This window comes from Borostomias antarcticus (genome assembly GCF_949987555.1).
Source record: "Borostomias antarcticus genome assembly, chromosome: 15".
Classification (NCBI taxonomy): domain Eukaryota; kingdom Metazoa; phylum Chordata; class Actinopteri; order Stomiiformes; family Stomiidae; genus Borostomias; species Borostomias antarcticus.
Genome location: NC_140248.1, coordinates 3,012,071 through 3,030,148, shown reverse-complemented (window position 1 = coordinate 3,030,148; position 18,078 = coordinate 3,012,071). Strand labels below are relative to the sequence as shown.

General features: G+C 52.6%; 1 protein-coding gene across 3 annotated transcripts in view; it reads left to right on the top strand.

The window, feature by feature from the left end:
- Positions 1 to 18,078, top strand: part of trim37 (tripartite motif containing 37) — a 72,865-nt gene that overhangs the window by 48,786 nt on the left and 6,001 nt on the right. For 2 of the 3 annotated variants that reach the window (XR_014630791.1, XM_084449318.1), the window contains exons 17-21: positions 6,241 to 6,323; positions 7,054 to 7,245; positions 9,015 to 9,341; positions 16,596 to 16,757; positions 17,927 to 18,078. The exon at positions 17,927 to 18,078 is cut by the window's right edge and continues 50 nt beyond it. Coding sequence is in view for 2 of the 3 variants with exons in the window: in XM_084449318.1 (XP_084305444.1) it covers positions 6,241 to 6,323; positions 7,054 to 7,245; positions 9,015 to 9,341; positions 16,596 to 16,757; positions 17,927 to 18,078 (916 nt within the window). In the remaining variant the exon portion in view is untranslated. The remainder of the gene's footprint in view (positions 1 to 6,240; positions 6,324 to 7,053; positions 7,246 to 9,014; positions 9,342 to 16,595; positions 16,758 to 17,926) is intronic. The other variant, XM_084449319.1, reaches the window with a different exon arrangement.

Below are 18,078 nucleotides of genomic sequence, written 5' to 3'. Positions count from 1 at the left end.
ATCTCCTACACTACTCTCATCTCCTACAGTACTCTGTCCCTACAGTACTCTCAGCCCCTACAATACTCATATCCTACAGTACTCTCAGCCCCTACAGTACTCTCATCTCCTACAGTACTCTAATCTCCAACAGTACTCATCTCCTACAGTACTCTAATCTCCAACAGTACTCTAAGCCCCTACAATACTCTCATATCCTACAGTACTCTCATCTCCAATAGTACCCTCAGCCCCTACAATATGCTCAGCCCCTACAATACTCATCTCCTACAGTACCCTCAGCCCCTACAATACGCTCAGCCCCTACAATACTCATCTCCTACAATACTCTCATCTCCTACAATACTCTTATCTTCTACAGTACTCTTAGTCCCTACAGTACTCTCAGCCCCTACAGTACTCTGTCCCTACAGTACTCTCAGCCCCTACAATACTCATCTCCTACAGTACTCTCAGCCCCTACACTACTCTCATCTCCTACAGTACTCTGTCCCTACAGTACTCTCAGCCCCTACACTACTCTCATCTCCTACAGTACTCTCATCTCCTACAGTACTCTCAGCCCCTACAGTACTCTAATCTCCTACAGTACTCTCATCTCCAACAGTACTCTCATCTCCTACAGTACTCTCAGCCCCTACAGTACTCTAATCTCCAACAGTACTCATATCCTACAGTACTCTCATCTCCAACAGTACCCTCAGCCCCTACAATATGCTCATCTCCTACAGTACTCTCATCTCCTACAATACTCTCAGACCCTACAGTACTCTCAGCCCCTACAGTACTCTCATCTCCTACAGTTCTCATCTCCTACAGTACTCATCTCCTACAGTACTCATCTCCTAAAGTACTCATCTCCTACAGTACTCTCATCTCCTACAGTACTCATCTTCTACAGTACCCTCATCTCCTACAGTACTCTCATCTCCTACAGTACTCTCGTCTCCTACAGTACTAATCTCCTATAGTGCTCATCTCCTATAGTTCTCTCATCTCCTACAGTACTCTCATCTCCTACAGTACTCTCATCTCCTATAGTACTCTCATCTCCTACAGTACTCTCATCTCCTATAGTACTCTCATCTCCTACAGTACTCTCATCTCCTACAGTACTCTCATCTCCTACAGTACTCTCATCTCCTACAGTACTCTCATCTCCTACAGTACTCTCATCTCCTACAGTACTCTCATCTCCTACAGTACTCATCTCCTACAGTACTCATCTCCTACAGTACTCTCATCTCCTACAGTACTCATCTCCTACAGTACTCTCATCTCCTACAGTACTCTCATCTCCTACAGTACTCTCATCTCCTACAGTTCTCATCTCCTACAGTACTCGATCTCCTACAGTACTCATCTCCTACAGTACTCATCTCCTACAGTACTCTCATCTCCTACAGTACTCTCATCTCCTACAGTACTCATCTCCTACAGTACTCTCATCTCCTACAGTACTCTCATCTCCTACAGTTCTCATCTCCTACAGTTCTCATCTCCTACAGTACTCATCTCCTACAGTACTCTCATCTCCTACAGTACTCTCATCTCCTACAGTACTCATCTCCTACAGTACTCTCATCTCCTACAGTACTCTCATCTCCTACAGTACTCATCTCCTACAGTACTCTCATCTCCTACAGTACTCTCATCTTCTACAGTTCTCATCTCCTACAGTTCTCATCTCCTACAGTACTCATCTCCTACAGTACTCATCTCCTACAGTACTCTCATCTCCTACAGTACTCATCTCCTACAGTACTCTCATCTCCTACAGTACTCTCATCTTCTACAGTTCTCATCTCCTACAGTTCTCATCTCCTACAGTTCTCATCTCCTACAGTACTCATCTCCTACAGTACTCATCTCCTACAGTACTCTCATCTCCTACAGTACTCTCATCTCCTACAGTACTCTCATCTCCTACAGTTCTCATCTCCTACAGTACTCTCATCTCCTACAGTACTCTCATCTCCTACAGTACTCTCATCTCCTACAGTACTCATCTCCTACAGTACTCATCTCCTACAGTACTCTCATCTCCTACAGTACTCATCTCCTACAGTACTCATCTCCTACAGTACTCTCATCTCCTACAGTACTCATCTCCTACAGTACTCATCTCCTACAGTACTCTCATCTCCTACAGTACTCTCATCTCCTACAGTACTCATCTCCTACAATACTCATCTCCTACAGTACTCTCATCTCCTACAGTACTCTCATCTCCTACAGTACTCATCTCCTACAGTACTCATCTCCTACAGTACTCTCATCTCCTACAGTACTCTCATCTCCTACAGTACTCATCTCCTACAATACTCATCTCCTACAGTACTCTCATCTCCTACAGTACTCATCTCCTACAGTACTCATCTCCTACAGTACTCTCATCTCCTACAGTACTCTCATCTCCTACAGTACTCTCATCTCCTACAGTACTCATCTCCTACAGTACTCTCATCTCCTACAGTACTCTCATCTCCTACAGTACTCTCAGCCCCTACAGTACTCATCTCCTACAGTACTCTCATCTCCTACAGTACTCTCATCCCCTACAGTACTCATCTCCTACAGTACTCTCAGCCCCTACATTACTCTCAGCCCCTACAGTACTCTCATATCCTACAGTACTCTCAGCCCCTACAGTACTCTCATCTCCTACAGTACTCTCATCTCCTACAGTACTCTCAGCCCCTACAGTACTCATCTCATACAGTACTCTCATCTCCTACAGTACTCTCATCTCCTACAGTTCTCATCTCCTACAGTACTCTCATCTCCTACAGTACTCTCATCTCCTACAGTACTCTCATCTCCTACAGTACTCATCTCCTACAGTACTCTCATCTCCTACAGTACTCTCATCTCCTACAGTACTCATCTCCTACAGTACTCTCATCTCCTATAGTACTCTCAGCTCTAACCAACCCCCAGTGACGACCCTGCCGAGCCCCCCCTCTATCATGCAGTTAGGTCCATATATACTTGGACATTGACACAATTGTCATCATGTTGGCTCTGTACACCACCACCGTGGATTTGAAATGGAACAAACACTGTGTGCTTTAAAATCAGACTTTCAGCCTTAATTTGAGGGTATTTACGTCCAAATCAGATTAATGGTGTTGGAATTACAACATATTTTTTATGTGGCACCCCTCTTTTTAAGGGACCAAAAGTAATTGGACAAACTAACAATCATGAATCAAATTGTCATTTTTAATATTAAGTTGCAAATCCTTTGCAGTCAATGACAGCCTGAAGTCTGGAACCCATAGATTTGACCAGGCGCCGGGTTTCGTCCCTGGTGATGCTCTGCAGGCCTCTACTGCAAAGTTCTGTCTTCACTTACTGCTTGTTTTTAGGGAGTTTTGTCTTAAGCAAGTGAAATGCATGTTCAATTGGATTCAGGTCAGGTGATTGACTTGGCTATTCCAGAACATTCCACTTCTTTGCCTTGACTAATGTGAATATGAGCAGTGTGTTTCCTCTAGATTGTTGTTCAGCAGCGGGGGTAAAGGATGTTGTTGTACCCTTGGTGGTGTGCGCGCGTGAATATCAACCAGCAACTTAAAAATATTAAATAAAATTACACTTACTGCAGCATAAACGTCAGAACATATTTATTTAAGCATACCCAAAGGAAAATTCAAGATGAGATCTCCTTTATATCACATTTAGATCACTGAAACAAAAATGAGCACTAGTCAAGTCCAAAGAGAGATTTTGTGCATTTTCTCATTCATGTTTCATAACATACATATAAAAACATGAACAAGATATCAATGTTTAGTCAAATGCATGAATACAAACTGGAAAGCACAGTGACGGGATGTGTGTGTGTGTGTGTGTATACTCACGTGACGGGATGTGTGTGTGTGTGTGTATACTCACGTGACGGGATGTGTGTGTGTGTACTCACGTTAACCCACGTGGCAGGGGGATATGTGTGTGTGTGTACTCACGTGACGGGATGTGTGTGTGTGTGTGTACTCACGTTAACCCACGTGGCAGGGGGATATGTGTGTGTGTACTCATATACTGTATGCTACTGGCAATGGTACATACTTTCCTGTACACATACTGTCCTATATAAGTGGCAAGAGGCTAGATGCTCTCTGCTTCACTCTGCTCTCCACACGCCTCCACTACCTCTGCCTGTCTAGTCTGATATGGTTACATTTAAGGAGTAACGTTACATTATTGATCACGCAACCAATAGCCTTAAATATTGTAGTAACGTTAGCCACCAACATCTGAACTAGATGGTATTTATATCTCTAGCTAAATCCTCAGCTGTTACCTGACTATCTTCCACATTCACCTTTCTCTTTGAGAAATATCTCAACAAACTCATCTGAAAAGGCAACCAGGGATATTTCAATAGCTTCTAAACATCGTTGGCAATTATTCTACCGATGTTTATTGAAGTAACGTCTGTATGATTCACTGAGTTCACTAACGTTAGCTAGCTAGCTTACCAAGCTAACTTGGCTAACGGGTGACGTTTGCTAGTTGGAACATTAGCTACTGATAACGTAGCTAATGACAATTAATTGCAATTGGACATCAATAGAGAATATAATGCTAATTTTAACGGTAACGTTAGCTACAATCTAACTTAACGTTTGTATAATCCGTCTGTATTTAAAAATACAGTTAAAAAAAACAAACAAAAAAACATTCTGAATGTATATAGCGGAAACCCTGGACCAAATAATATTGCCCGAAACACTTCAGAATTCATCCTGCTGCTTTTGTCAGCAAGCATTCACATCAATAAATACAAGGGAACCAGTTCCATTGGCAGCCATAAATACGCACACCATAACACTACCACCATCATGCTTCACTGATGAGGTGGTGCGTTGGATCATGAGCAGTTCCTTCCCTTCTCCATACTCTTCTCTTCACATCATTCTGGTACAAGTTGATCTTTGTCTCATCTGTCCATAGGATGTGGTTCCAGAACTGTACAGGCTTTTTAGATGTGTTCAGGCAAACTCTTATCTGGTCTTCCTGTTTTTGAGGCTCACCAGTGGTTTCCATCTTGTGGTGAACCCTCTGTATTTACTCTGGTGAAGTCATATCTTGACTGTTGACTGACATACTCCTGCCTCCTGGGGAGTGTTCTTGATCTGGCCAACTGGTCTGGGCAAGCTCTCTTATTGGTCAACTTAATGGGCTAAAGAGCCTCCTAACGAAAGAAGCTTTTGGGAAACCTGGCCCTGGCCAACTGTTGTGAAAGGCTCTTTCTTCACCAGGGAAATAATTATTCTGTTATCCACCTCAGTTTTTTGCTGAGCTCAACAGTGCATTCTTTCTTTTTAAGAATGTACCACGCAGTTGATTTGGCCACACCTAATGTTGTTGCTGTCTTTCTGAGTTCTCTTTGTTTTGATTTTCCAGCCTAATGATGGCTTTCTTCACTGGTAGTGACAGCGCTTTGGATTTCATACTGAGAGTTGACAGAAACAGATTCCAAATGCAAGTACCACACTTGAAATGAACTCTAGACCTTTTATCTGCTCCTTGTAAATGAAGTAACGAGGGGATAACACACACTTGGCCATGGAACAGCGGAGCAGCCAACTGTCCAAATACTTTTGGTCCCTTAAAAAGGGGGGGGGGCATGTATAAAATTGTAATTCCTACACCGTTTACTTGATTTGGATTAAAATACCCTCAAATTAAAGTCTGCACTTAAAGGACATCTTGATTGTTTCATTTCAAATCCATTGTAGCGGTGTAAAGGGCCAAAATGATAAGACGAAGAAGAAGAATTATGTCAATGTCCAAATATTTATGGACCTAACTGTGACCCTGGTATCAACAGAGGGCCACCACAGCAAGGCAGTTTATTAGTAGAGCACATTTCAGCAACAAGGCCATTCAAAGTGCTTTACATGAGACATTACAAGCATCAAGACAAAGAGCAAGAAACGCATAAAAGGTCATAAAACAAAATAAAATAAATAAAACAAGACATTTAAAACAATGGACTTTTTTTTGTAAAAAAATTGGGATATTCCAGAATGTTTACCAATGATTTTAATACAATTTAGAAATACTTAATTAAATTAAGTAATTGTAATTGAGACTGTTGTAAAATGTTTATTTTTATTTTTATATTGAACAACTACCTGTGGATTCTTGCTGTCAACACAAGCAGTAGCTCTTTCTTTGCCCTTGACGTGGAGCAGCATTCAGACTTGTGTTGTGATGTGGTCTCAGGTCGGGGGAGAACGATGTGGGCTTCAGTGGGAACCTGGAGATGGAGGAAGGAGAACTGCCTGATGATGTGGCCGGGGCAACAGGTCAGTCTGTCCTCTCTGTCTGTCTCTCTCCCTTTTCCCTCTCTCTCTCACCGACTCACTCACTCTCTTTCTCACTAGGGTAGTGGTTTTGTGTAATCCTAGCCCAAAAGATGGAGATGAATGGCTGACTGTGTTTGGGTGGCTCGTGGACCGGCTCCATGATTCAGATCCGCTCCACAATTGAATGGGTTGACGGACTTACACGTACGGACACAAGCCACCCAAAATAAAACCTCTTGCCCTGCGCTGTTGCTGGCGCGGAGGTGAAGACTTGATATTGAAATCACAGACGGAGGTCTAATAGAACTGGACAAGGGGAGGTGATTCATATTCTAATGTATCATTAAACAGGGTTATCATGGCAGCCGAGCCCGCTCTCTCAAAGCCAACGCTCGGTTCTCCTGAAATGGCGAGAGAGATTGAATCTGGGTGGGGGGGTAAACCTTTTTTCGCACTCAAATCTTGCTTGCAGAGTGGAACTGGAGATTGAGTTACTGTCTAGTATTGGCCGAAGGGATGAGCCTTTAAATAGCCAGTCCTGGTGGTCTGAACCTCACAGCCCAAGAACTTGCCTCTCTGTGCCTCTTTTATTCAACAACCGGGTTTATCACAAACCCATATCTTTTGGTTGAACGTGTCAGACCAGTCTTTTCTCCCAGAATGCCGTCTGGTCCGGTGTTCCCTCTCTGGAGCAGTTTGAGAGTCTGAATGTGTCCTCTGTCCCCTGCAGGAGGCTCCAACCCTGGAGGGCGCTCTCAGAGGCGCGGGGGCGGGGCTCTGTCCTCGGCGGGGGGCGGCGGCCTCCTGGAGATCGACCCCGTCATCCTCATCCAGCTGCTGGACCTGAAGGAGCGCGGCATCGTGGAGTCTCTCTGGGGGCTGCAGCCCCCCCGGCCTCCCGCCTCCCTGCTGCACAGCCCAGGTACGAGGACCAGCGCCTGGACCCCCGCCCAGCACCCGGCCCCGGCGCCCCAGACACGTGGGTGGACCTTGATTACACCTATCCGCTGCTCTCAGATCTGCACGGGGGCTTAGGGGAGACTGGCGAGGCGCTGAGAGAGACCCTCTCACGGGGGTTTAGGGGAGACTGGCGGGGCGCTGAGAGAGACCCTCTCACGGGGGTTTAGGGGAGACTGGAGAGGCGCTGAGAGAGACCCTCTCACGGGGGTTTAGGGGAGGAGAGGCGCTGAGAGAGACCCTCTCACGGGGGTTTAGGGGAGACTGGAGAGGCGCTGAGAGAGACCCTCTCACGGGGGTTTAGGGGAGGAGAGGCGCTGAGAGAGACCCTCTCACGGGGGTTTAGGGGAGACTGGCGAGGCGCTGAGAGAGACCCTCTCACGGGGGTTTAGGGGAGACTGGCGAGGCGCTGAGAGAGACCCTCTCACGGGGGTTTAGGGGAGACTGGAGAGGCGCTGAGAGAGACCCTCTCACGGGGGTTTAGGGGAGGAGAGGCGCTGAGAGAGACCCTCTCACGGGGGTTTAGGGGAGACTGGCGAGGCGCTGAGAGAGACCCTCTCACGGGGGTTTAGGGGAGGAGAGGCGCTGAGAGAGACCCTCTCACGGGGGTTTAGGGGAGGAGAGGCGCTGAGAGAGACCCTCTCACGGGGGTTTAGGGGAGGAGAGGCGCTGAGAGAGACCCTCTCACGGGGGTTGAGGGGAGACTGGCGTGGCGCTGAGAGAGACCCTCTCACGGGGGTTTAGGGGAGACTGGCGCTGAGAGAGACCCTCTCACGGGGGTTTAGGGGAGACTGGCGAGGCGCTGAGAGAGACCCTCTCACGGGGGTTTAGGGGAGACTGGCGAGGCGCTGAGTGAGACCCTCTCTCTCAACGGCGCCCAACGCAGAGAACTCACTCACTGTTTGAGACGCATCAGGACGATCACAGTATAATGACCTTCCATCTCCCCATCTCTCTGTCCTCCCTCCATCTCCTCCTTCTCTCCTCTCCTCCTCTTCCTCTCCTCCTCCTCTCCTCTAAACTCTCCTCCCTCTCTTCCTCCTGTCCTCTCCTCCCTCTCTCCTCTCCTCCCTCTCCTCTCCTCCTCCTCTCCTCTAAACTCTCCTCCTCTCCTTCCTCTCTATCCTCTCCTCTCCTCCCGCTCCTCCTCTCCTCCCTCTCCTCCTCCTCCCTCTCCTCCCTCTCCTCCTCCTCCCTCTCCTCTCCTCACTCTCCTCTCCTCCTCCTCTCCTCCCTCTCCTTCCTCTCCTCTCCTCCTCCTCTCCTCCCTCTCCTCTCCTCCTCCTCTCCTCTAAACTCTACTCCTCTCCTTCCTCTCTTCCTCCTCTCCTCCCTCTCCTCCTCCTCCTCCTCTCCTCTCCTCCCGCTCCTCCTCTCCTCCCTCTCCTCCTCCTCCCTCTCTTCTCCTCTCCTCCCTCTCCTCCTCCTCTCTCTCCTCTCCTCCTCCTCTCCTCCCGCTCCACCTCTCCTCCCTCTCCTCCTCCTCCCTCTCTTCTCCTCTCCTCTCCTCCCTCTCCTCCTCCTCCCTCTCCTCCTCCTCCCTCTCCTCCCTCTCCTCCTCCTCCCTCTCCTCCCCTCACTCTCCTCCTCCCTCTCCTCTCATCACTCTCCTCCTCTCCTCCCTCTCCTCCTCCTCCCTCTCCTCCTCCTCACTCTCCTCTCCTCCTCCTCTCCTCCTCTCCTCCTCCTCTCCTCCTCTCCTCCCTCTCCTCCTCCTCCTCTCCTCCTCCTCAGTCCAGGCCCACTCCAGGAAGGAGCGTGAGCGGCGTCCCCAGGCGGTGAGGCGCTCCACCCCTGACTCGGGCGTCCTGATCCGCCTCAAGGCCCAGATGGCCGAGGTCCGCAGCAAGATGTCCGACGTCCGCTGTCAGCTGGAGGCCCGCGGCACCGGGGAGGCCGGCAGGGCGGGGCCCTCGGGGGAGGCCGGCAGGGCGGGGCCCTCGGGGGGGGAGCAGGGCCCCCCTCAGCGCATCGACCCAGAGCTGGGCGGCTGCCGGAAGCCCAGCGAGCTGGACCTGCCAGGGAAAGGACTGGGCGGGGCTTCTCGGCACTGTCGCACTGGTGAGTGGAGCCTAGGTGTTCACACACACACACACACACACACACACACACACACACACACACACACACACCCCTCTCCCTGGTCTCGCCAGATCTGAATATGGCCGGATCCCACAGAGAAGTGGTATAATGGGCCGCCACTCCCGAGGGCGGTTAGCTTAATTTGGGCATGAGGGTCCAACGTTCCACGGCGACCCCCATCACGATCACGGGTTTGAGAGAGTCAGGTAGCTGGTGGTCAGGTAGCTGGTGGTCAGATACTTGGTGGTCAGGTAGCTGGTGGTCAGGTAGATGGTAGTCAGGTAGATGGTAGTCAGGTAGCTGGTGGTAAGGTAGCTGGTAGTCAGGTAGCTGGTAGTCTGGTAGCTGGTGGTCAGGTAGCTGGTAGTCAGGTAGCTGGTAGTCAGGTAGCTGGTAGTCAGGTAGCTGGTAGTCAGGTAGCTGGTGGTCAGGTAGCTGGTAGTCTGGTAGTCAGGTAGCTGGTAGTCAGGTAGCTGGTGGTCAGGTAGCTGGTAGTCTGGTAGTCAGGTAGCTGGTAGTCAGGTAGCTGGTAGTCAGGTAGCTGGTGGTCAGGTAGCTGGTAGTCTGGTAGTCAGGTAGCTGGTAGTCAGGTAGCTGGTGGTCAGGTAGCTGGTAGTCTGGTAGTCAGGTAGCTGGTAGTCAGGTAGCTGGTAGTCAGGTAGCTGGTAGTCAGGTAGCTGGTAGTCAGGTAGCTGGTGTTCAGGTAGCTGGTGGTCAGGTAGCTGGTAGTCAGGTAGCTGGTGGTCAGGTAGATGGTAGTCAGGTAGCTGGTAGTCAGGTAGCTGGTGGTCAGGTAGATGGTGGTCAGGTAGCTGGTAGTCAGGTAGCTGGTGGTCAGGTAGATGGTAGTCAGGTAGCTGGTAGTCAGGTAGCTGGTGGTCAGGTAGCTGGTAGTCAGGTAGCAGGTAGTCAGGTAGTCAGGTAGATGGTAGTCAGGTAGCTGGTAGTCAGGTAGCTGGTAGTCAGGTAGCTGGTGGTCAGGTAGCTGGTAGTCAGGTAGCTGGTAGTCAGGTAGATGGTGGTCAGGTAGCTGGTAGTCAGGTAGCTGGTAGTCAGGTAGCTGGTGTTCAGGTAGCTGGTGGTCAGGTAGCTGGTAGTCAGGTAGCTGGTGGTCAGGTAGATGGTAGTCAGGTAGCTGGTAGTCAGGTAGCTGGTGGTCAGGTAGATGGTGGTCAGGTAGCTGGTAGTCAGGTAGCTGGTGGTCAGGTAGATGGTAGTCAGGTAGCTGGTAGTCAGGTAGCTGGTGGTCAGGTAGCTGGTAGTCAGGTAGCAGGTAGTCAGGTAGTCAGGTAGATGGTAGTCAGGTAGCTGGTAGTCAGGTAGCTGGTGGTCAGGTAGATGGTAGTCAGGTAGCTGGTAGTCAGGTAGCTGGTGGTCAGGTAGCTGGTAGTCAGGTAGCAGGTAGTCAGGTAGTCAGGTAGATGGTAGTCAGGTAGCTGGTAGTCAGGTAGCTGGTAGTCAGGTAGCTGGTGGTCAGGTAGATGGTGGTCAGGTAGATGGTGGTCAGGTAGCTGGTGGTCAGGTAGCAGGTAGTCAGGTAGATGGTGGTCAGGTAGCTGGTAGTCAGGTAGCTGGTGGTCAGGTAGCAGGTAGTCAGGTAGCAGGTAGTCAGGTAGCTGGTAGTCAGGTAGCTGGTAGTCAGGTAGCTGGTAGTCAGGTAGCTGGTAGTCAGGTAGCAGGTAGTCAGGTAGCAGGTGGTCAGGTAGCTGGTAGTCAGGTAGCAGGTAGTCAGGTAGCAGGTAGTCAGGTAGCAGGTGGTCAGGTAGCTGGTGGTCAGGTAGCTGGTAGTCTGGTAGATGGTAGTCTGGTGGTCAGGTAGCTGGTAGTCAGGTAGCTGGTAGTCAGGTAGCTGGTAGTCAGGTAGATGGTAGTCAGGTAGCTGGTGGTCAGGTAGCTGGTGGTCAGGTAGCTGGTAGTCTGGTAGATGGTAGTCAGGTAGATGGTAGTCTGGTGGTCAGGTAGCTGGTAGTCTGGTAGATGGTAGTCTGGTAGTCAGGTAGCTGGTAGTCAGGTAGCAGGTGGTCAGGTAGCTGGTGGTCAGGTAGCTGGTAGTCAGGTAGCTGGTAGTCATGTAGCTGGTGGTCTGGTAGTCAGGTAGCTGGTAGTCAGGTAGCTGGTGGTCAGGTAGATGGTGGTCAGGTAGCTGGTGGTCTGGTAGCTGGTAGTCAGGTAGCTGGTAGTCTGGTAGTCAGGTAGATGGTGGTCAGGTAGCTGGTGGTCAGGTAGCTGGTAGTCTGGTAGTCAGGTAGATGGTGGTCAGGTAGCTGGTGGTCAGGTAGCTGGTGGTCAGGTAGCTGGTGGTCAGGTAGCTGGTGGTCAGGTAGCTGGTAGTCAGGTAGCTGGTAGTCAGGTAGCTGGTAGTCAGGTAGCTGGTGGTCAGGTAGCTGGTGGTCAGGTAGCTGGTGGTCAGGTAGCTGGTAGTCAGGTAGCAGGTGGTCAGGTAGCTGGTAGTCAGGTAGCAGGTGGTCAGGTAGCTGGTAGTCAGGTAGCTGGTAGTCAGGTAGCTGGTGGTCAGGTAGATGGTGGTCAGGTAGCTGGTGGTCAGGTAGCTGGTGGTCAGGTAGCTGGTGGTCAGGTAGCTGGTGGTCAGGTAGCTGGTAGTCAGGTAGCAGGTGGTCAGGTAGCTGGTAGTCAGGTAGCAGGTGGTCAGGTAGATGGTGGTCAGGTAGCAGGTGGTCAGGTAGCTGGTAGTCAGGTAGATGGTGGTCAGGTAGCTGGTGGTCAGGTAGCAGGTGGTCAGGTAGCTGGTAGTCAGGTAGCTAGTGGTCAGGTAGCTGGTAGTCAGGTAGCTGGTGGTCAGGTAGCTGGTGGTCAGGTAGCTGGTAGTCAGGTAGCAGGTGGTCAGGTAGCTGGTGGTCAGGTAGCTGGTAGTCAGGTAGCTGGTAGTCAGGTAGCTGGTAGTCATGTAGCTGGTAGTCAGGTAGCTGGTGGTCAGGTAGCTGGTAGTCAGGTAGCTGGTGGTCAGGTAGCTGGTAGTCAGGTAGCTGGTAGTCAGGTAGCTGGTAGTCAGGTAGCTGGTGGTCAGGTAGATGGTAGTCAGGTAGCTGGTGGTCAGGTAGATGGTAGTCAGGTAGCTGGTAGTCAGGTAGCTGGTAGTCAGGTAGCTGGTGGTCAGGTAGCTGGTAGTCAGGTAGCTGGTGGTCAGGTAGCAGGTGGTCAGGTAGCTGGTGGTCAGGTAGCTGGTGGTCAGGTAGCAGGTAGTCAGGTAGCTGGTGGTCAGGTAGCTGGTAGTCAGGTAGCTGGTAGTCAGGTAGCTGGTAGTCAGGTAGCTGGTGGTCAGGTAGCAGGTAGTCAGGTAGCAGGTAGTCAGGTAGCTGGTGGTCAGGTAGCTGGTAGTCAGGTAGATGGTAGTCAGGTAGCAGGTAGTCAGGTAGCTGGTAGTCAGGTAGCTGGTAGTCAGGTAGCAGGTAGTCAGGTAGCTGGTGGTCAGGTAGCTGGTAGTCAGGTAGATGGTGGTCAGGTAGCTGGTGGTCAGGTAGCTGGTAGTCAGGTAGCTGGTAGTCAGGTAGCAGGTAGTCAGGTAGCTGGTGGTCAGGTAGCTGGTAGTCAGGTAGATGGTAGTCAGGTAGCAGGTAGTCAGGTAGCTGGTGGTCAGGTAGCTGGTAGTCAGGTAGATGGTAGTCAGGTAGCTGGTAGTCAGGTAGCTGGTAGTCAGGTAGCTGGTGGTCAGGTAGCTGGTAGTCAGGTAGATGGTGGTCAGGTAGCTGGTGGTCAGGTAGCTGGTAGTCAGGTAGCTGGTAGTCAGGTAGCAGGTAGTCAGGTAGCTGGTGGTCAGGTAGCTGGTAGTCAGGTAGATGGTAGTCAGGTAGCTGGTAGTCAGGTAGCTGGTGGTCAGGTAGCTGGTGGTCAGGTAGCTGGTGGTCAGGTAGCTGGTAGTCAGGTAGCAGGTAGTCAGGTAGATGGTGGTCAGGTAGCTGGTGGTCAGGTAGCTGGTAGTCAGGTAGCTGGTAGTCAGGTAGCTGGTAGTCAGGTAGCAGGTGGTCAGGTAGCTGGTGGTCAGGTAGCTGGTAGTCAGGTAGCAGGTAGTCAGGTAGCTGGTGGTCTGGTAGCTGGTAGTCAGGTAGATGGTGGTCAGGTAGCTGGTGGTCAGGTAGCTGGTAGTCAGGTAGCTGGTAGTCAGGTAGCTGGTAGTCAGGTAGCTGGTGGTCAGGTAGCTGGTAGTCAGGTAGCAGGTGGTCAGGTAGCTGGTGGTCAGGTAGCTGGTGGTCAGGTAGCTGGTAGTCTGGTAGTCAGGTAGCTGGTAGTCAGGTAGCAGGTAGTCAGGTAGCTGGTAGTCAGGTAGCTGGTAGTCAGGTAGCTGGTGGTCTGGTAGCTGGTAGTCAGGTAGCTGGTGGTCAGGTAGCTGGTGGTCAGGTAGCTGGTGGTCAGGTAGCTGGTAGTCAGGTAGTCAGGTAGTCAGGTAGATGGTGGTCAGGTAGCTGGTGGTCAGGTAGCTGGTGGTCAGGTAGCTGGTGGTCAGGTAGCTGGTAGTCTGGTAGCTGGTGGTCAGGTAGATGGTGGTCAGGTAGCTGGTAGTCAGGTAGCTGGTGGTCAGGTAGATGGTGGTCAGGTAGCTGGTGGTCAGGTAGCTGGTGGTCAGGTAGCAGGTGGTCAGGTAGCTGGTGGTCAGGTAGCTGGTAGTCAGGTAGCTGGTAGTCAGGTAGCAGGTGGTCAGGTAGCTGGTAGTCAGGTAGCTGGTAGTCAGGTAGCTGGTAGTCAGGTAGCAGGTGGTCAGGTAGCTGGTGGTCAGGTAGCTGGTAGTCTGGTAGCAGGTGGTCAGGTAGCTGGTAGTCAGGTAGATGGTGGTCAGGTAGCTGGTGGTCAGGTAGATGGTGGTCAGGTAGCTGGTGGTCAGGTAGATGGTGGTCAGGTAGATGGTGGTCAGGTAGATGGTAGTCAGGTAGCTGGTAGTCAGGTAGCTGGTAGTCAGGTAGCTGGTGGTCAGGTAGCTGGTGGTCAGGTAGCTGGTGGTCAGGTAGCTGGTGGTCAGGTAGCTGGTAGTCAGGTAGCTGGTAGTCAGGTAGCTGGTGGTCAGGTAGCTGGTGGTCAGGTAGCAGGTGGTCAGGTAGCTGGTGGTCAGGTAGCTGGTAGTCAGGTAGCTGGTAGTCAGGTAGCAGGTGGTCAGGTAGCTGGTAGTCAGGTAGCTGGTAGTCAGGTAGCTGGTAGTCAGGTAGCAGGTGGTCAGGTAGCTGGTGGTCAGGTAGCTGGTGGTCAGGTAGCTGGTAGTCAGGTAGCTGGTGGTCAGGTAGATGGTAGTCAGGTAGCTGGTAGTCAGGTAGATGGTAGTCAGGTAGCTGGTGGTCAGGTAGATGGTGGTCAGGTAGCTGGTAGTCAGGTAGCTGGTGGTCAGGTAGCTGGTAGTCAGGTAGATGGTGGTCAGGTAGCTGGTAGTCAGGTAGCAGGTGGTCAGGTAGCTGGTGGTCAGGTAGCTGGTGGTCAGGTAGCTGGTAGTCAGGTAGATGGTGGTCAGGTAGCTGGTGGTCAGGTAGCTGGTGGTCAGGTAGCTGGTGGTCAGGTAGCTGGTGGTCAGGTAGATGGTGGTCAGGTAGCTGGTGGTCAGGTAGATGGTGGTCAGGTAGATGGTGGTCAGGTAGCTGGTGGTCAGGTAGATGGTGGTCAGGTAGCTGGTAGTCAGGTAGCTGGTAGTCAGGTAGATGGTGGTCAGGTAGATGGTGGTCAGGTAGCTGGTAGTCAGGTAGCTGGTGGTCAGGTAGCTGGTGGTCAGGTAGCTGGTGGTCAGGTAGCAGGTAGTCAGGTAGATGGTGGTCAGGTAGATGGTGGTCAGGTAGCTGGTGGTCAGGTAGATGGTAGTCAGGTAGCTGGTAGTCAGGTAGATGGTGGTCAGGTAGCTGGTGGTCAGGTAGATGGTGGTCAGGTAGCTGGTAGTCAGGTAGCTGGTAGTCAGGTAGCTGGTAGTCAGGTAGCTGGTAGTCAGGTAGATGGTGGTCAGGTAGCTGGTAGTCAGGTAGCTGGTGGTCAGGTAGCTGGTAGTCAGGTAGCTGGTAGTCAGGTAGCTGGTGGTCAGGTAGCTGGTAGTCAGGTAGCTGGTAGTCAGGTAGATGGTAGTCAGGTAGATGGTAGTCAGGTAGCTGGTGGTCAGGTAGCTGGTGTTCAGGTAGCTGGTGGTCAGGTAGCTGGTAGTCAGGTGGCTGGTAGTCAGGTAGCTGGTAGTCAGGTAGATGGTAGTCAGGTAGATGGTGGTCAGGTAGATGGTAGTCAGGTAGCTGGTAGTCAGGTGGCTGGTAGTCAGGTAGATGGTGGTCAGGTAGCTGGTAGTCAGGTAGCTGGTGGTCAGGTAGATGGTGGTCAGGTAGCTGGTAGTCAGGTAGCTGGTGGTCAGGTAGATGGTAGTCAGGTAGCTGGTAGTCAGGTAGATGGTAGTCAGGTAGCTGGTGGTCAGGTAGATGGTGGTCAGGTAGATGGTGGTCAGGTAGCAGGTGGTCAGGTAGCTGGTAGTCAGGTAGATGGTGGTCAGGTAGCAGGTGGTCAGGTAGCTGGTAGTCAGGTGGTCAGGTAGCTGGTAGTCAGGTAGCTGGTGGTCAGGTAGCTGGTGGTCAGGTAGCTGGTAGTCAGGTAGCTGGTAGTCAGGTAGCTGGTAGTCAGGTAGCTGGTAGTCAGGTAGCTGGTAGTCAGGTAGCTGGTAGTCAGGTAGCTGGTAGTCAGGTAGCTGGTAGTCAGGTAGCTGGTGGTCAGGTAGCTGGTGGTCAGGTAGATGGTGGTCAGGTAGATGGTGGTCAGGTAGCAGGTGGTCAGGTAGCTGGTAGTCAGGTAGATGGTGGTCAGGTAGCAGGTGGTCAGGTAGCTGGTAGTCAGGTAGCTGGTAGTCTGGTAGTCAGGTAGCTGGTGGTCAGGTAGCTGGTGGTCAGGGAGCTGCTCTCTTCTGGATTGCAGACCCACAGCAGGGACAGGGGACAGGTGGACAGTAGGTTGTGTGTGACAGTAGGTTGTGTGTGACAGTAGGTTGTGTGTGACAGTAGGTTGTGTGTGACAGTAGGTTGTGTGTGACAGTAGGTTGTGTGTGACAGTAGGTTGTGTGTGACTGGATACCAGATGAGGTGGAACAAGGGAAATAATCTGAAATAAATGAACACCTTTCCCTGAAAAAACCTGTCACAACTTCCCTGCACATTGTTAGGGCCACCAGTTCCCTAGTCAATATCACTAGTAATTGTAATGCTAGCGTGTGTGTGTGTGTGCGTGTGTGCGTGTGTGTGTGTGTGTGTGTGTGTGCGTGTGTGTGTGTGTGTGTGTCAGGAGGGAAGAAAGCGTGCTCCCCTAAGCTGGAGGGGGCTCTGTTGGCCAGCGGCCTGGTCCTGAGGAGGAGCCCGGACGAGGAGCTGAGGGCCGGCCTGAGTCACGGAGACTCCGCCAGCGAACACAACCTGTGTCCCCGGGACAGTCCCTCCGCAGCAGAGGGTCAGTGACGGGGCTGGGCGTGGTCAGTGACGGGGCTGGGCGTGGTCAGTGTCAGGGCTGGGCGTGGTCAGTGGTGACGGGGTTGGGCCAGGGCTGGGCGTGGTCAGTGACAGGGCTGGGCGTGGTCAGTGACGGGGCTGGGCGTGGTCAGTGCCAGGGCTGGGCGTGGTCAGTGACGGGGCTGGGCGTGGTCAGTGACAGGGCTGGGCGTGGTCAGTGACGGGGTTGGGCAGGGGTCAGTGACGGGCTTGGCCAGGGGTCAGTGACGGGGTTGGGCAGGGGTCAGTGACGGGGTTGGGCAGGGGTCAGTGCCTGGGCCGGGGCGTGGTCAGTGCCTGGGTTGGGCAGGGGTCAGTGACGGGGTTGGGCAGGGGTCAGTGCCGGGGTTGGGCAGGGGTCAGTGACGGGGTTGGGCAGGGGTCAGTGACAGGGCTGGGCGTGGTCAGTGCCGGGGTTGAGCAGAGGTCAGTGACGGGGTTGGGCAGGGGTCAGTGACGGGGTTGGGCAGGGGTCAGTGACGGGGTTGGGCAGGGGTCAGTGCCGGGGTTGGGCAGGGGTCAGTGACGGGGTTGGGCAGGGGTCAGTGACGGGGTTGGCCAGGGGTCAGTGACGGGGCTGGGCGTGGTCAGTGACGGGGTTGGGCAGGGGTCAGTGACGGGGTTGGCCAGGGGTCAGTGCCGGGGTTGGCCAGGGGTCAGTGACGGGGCTGGGCGTGGTCAGTGTCAGGGCTGGGTGGGGTCAGTGAGGGGGTTGGGCAGGGGTCAGTGACGGGGTTGGCCAGGGGTCAGTGACGGGGCTGGGCGTGGTCAGTGTCAGGGCTGGGTGGGGTCAGTGAGGGGGTTGGGCAGGGGTCAGTGACGGGGTTGGGCAGGGGTCAGTGACGGGGTTGGCCAGGGGTCAGTGACGGGGTTGGGCAGGGGTCAGTGACGGGGTTTGGGGAAGCTGAGTCTGCGTCGGTCACCCTCCACTCTCCCATGGACATTTAGCGTTTCTCCAGTTACTGAAACGGGGAGCATTCAAATTCAGCCACCTCCCATTCAGCAATAAGATGGGTGAAGTCCAGTGACATGGCTAGTTCAGCACACTGTTGCAGCATTGGGATGTGCTAGGCTAGGCCTGACTGTATGGTTTTGTGTGTGTGTGTGTGTCTGTGTGCGTGTGTGTTCCAGGTTGCCTGAAGCCTCGCGGCGTGCACAGCTCCCCTCCCTCTCTGGGCAGCTCGGCGTCCTCAGACAAGCCCTGCAGCTCCAAGCAGCAGCAGGAGGAGCAGCAGCAGCTGTACGGGGCCCCAGGGCCCGACCTGTGCGCTCTGGGGGGCCTC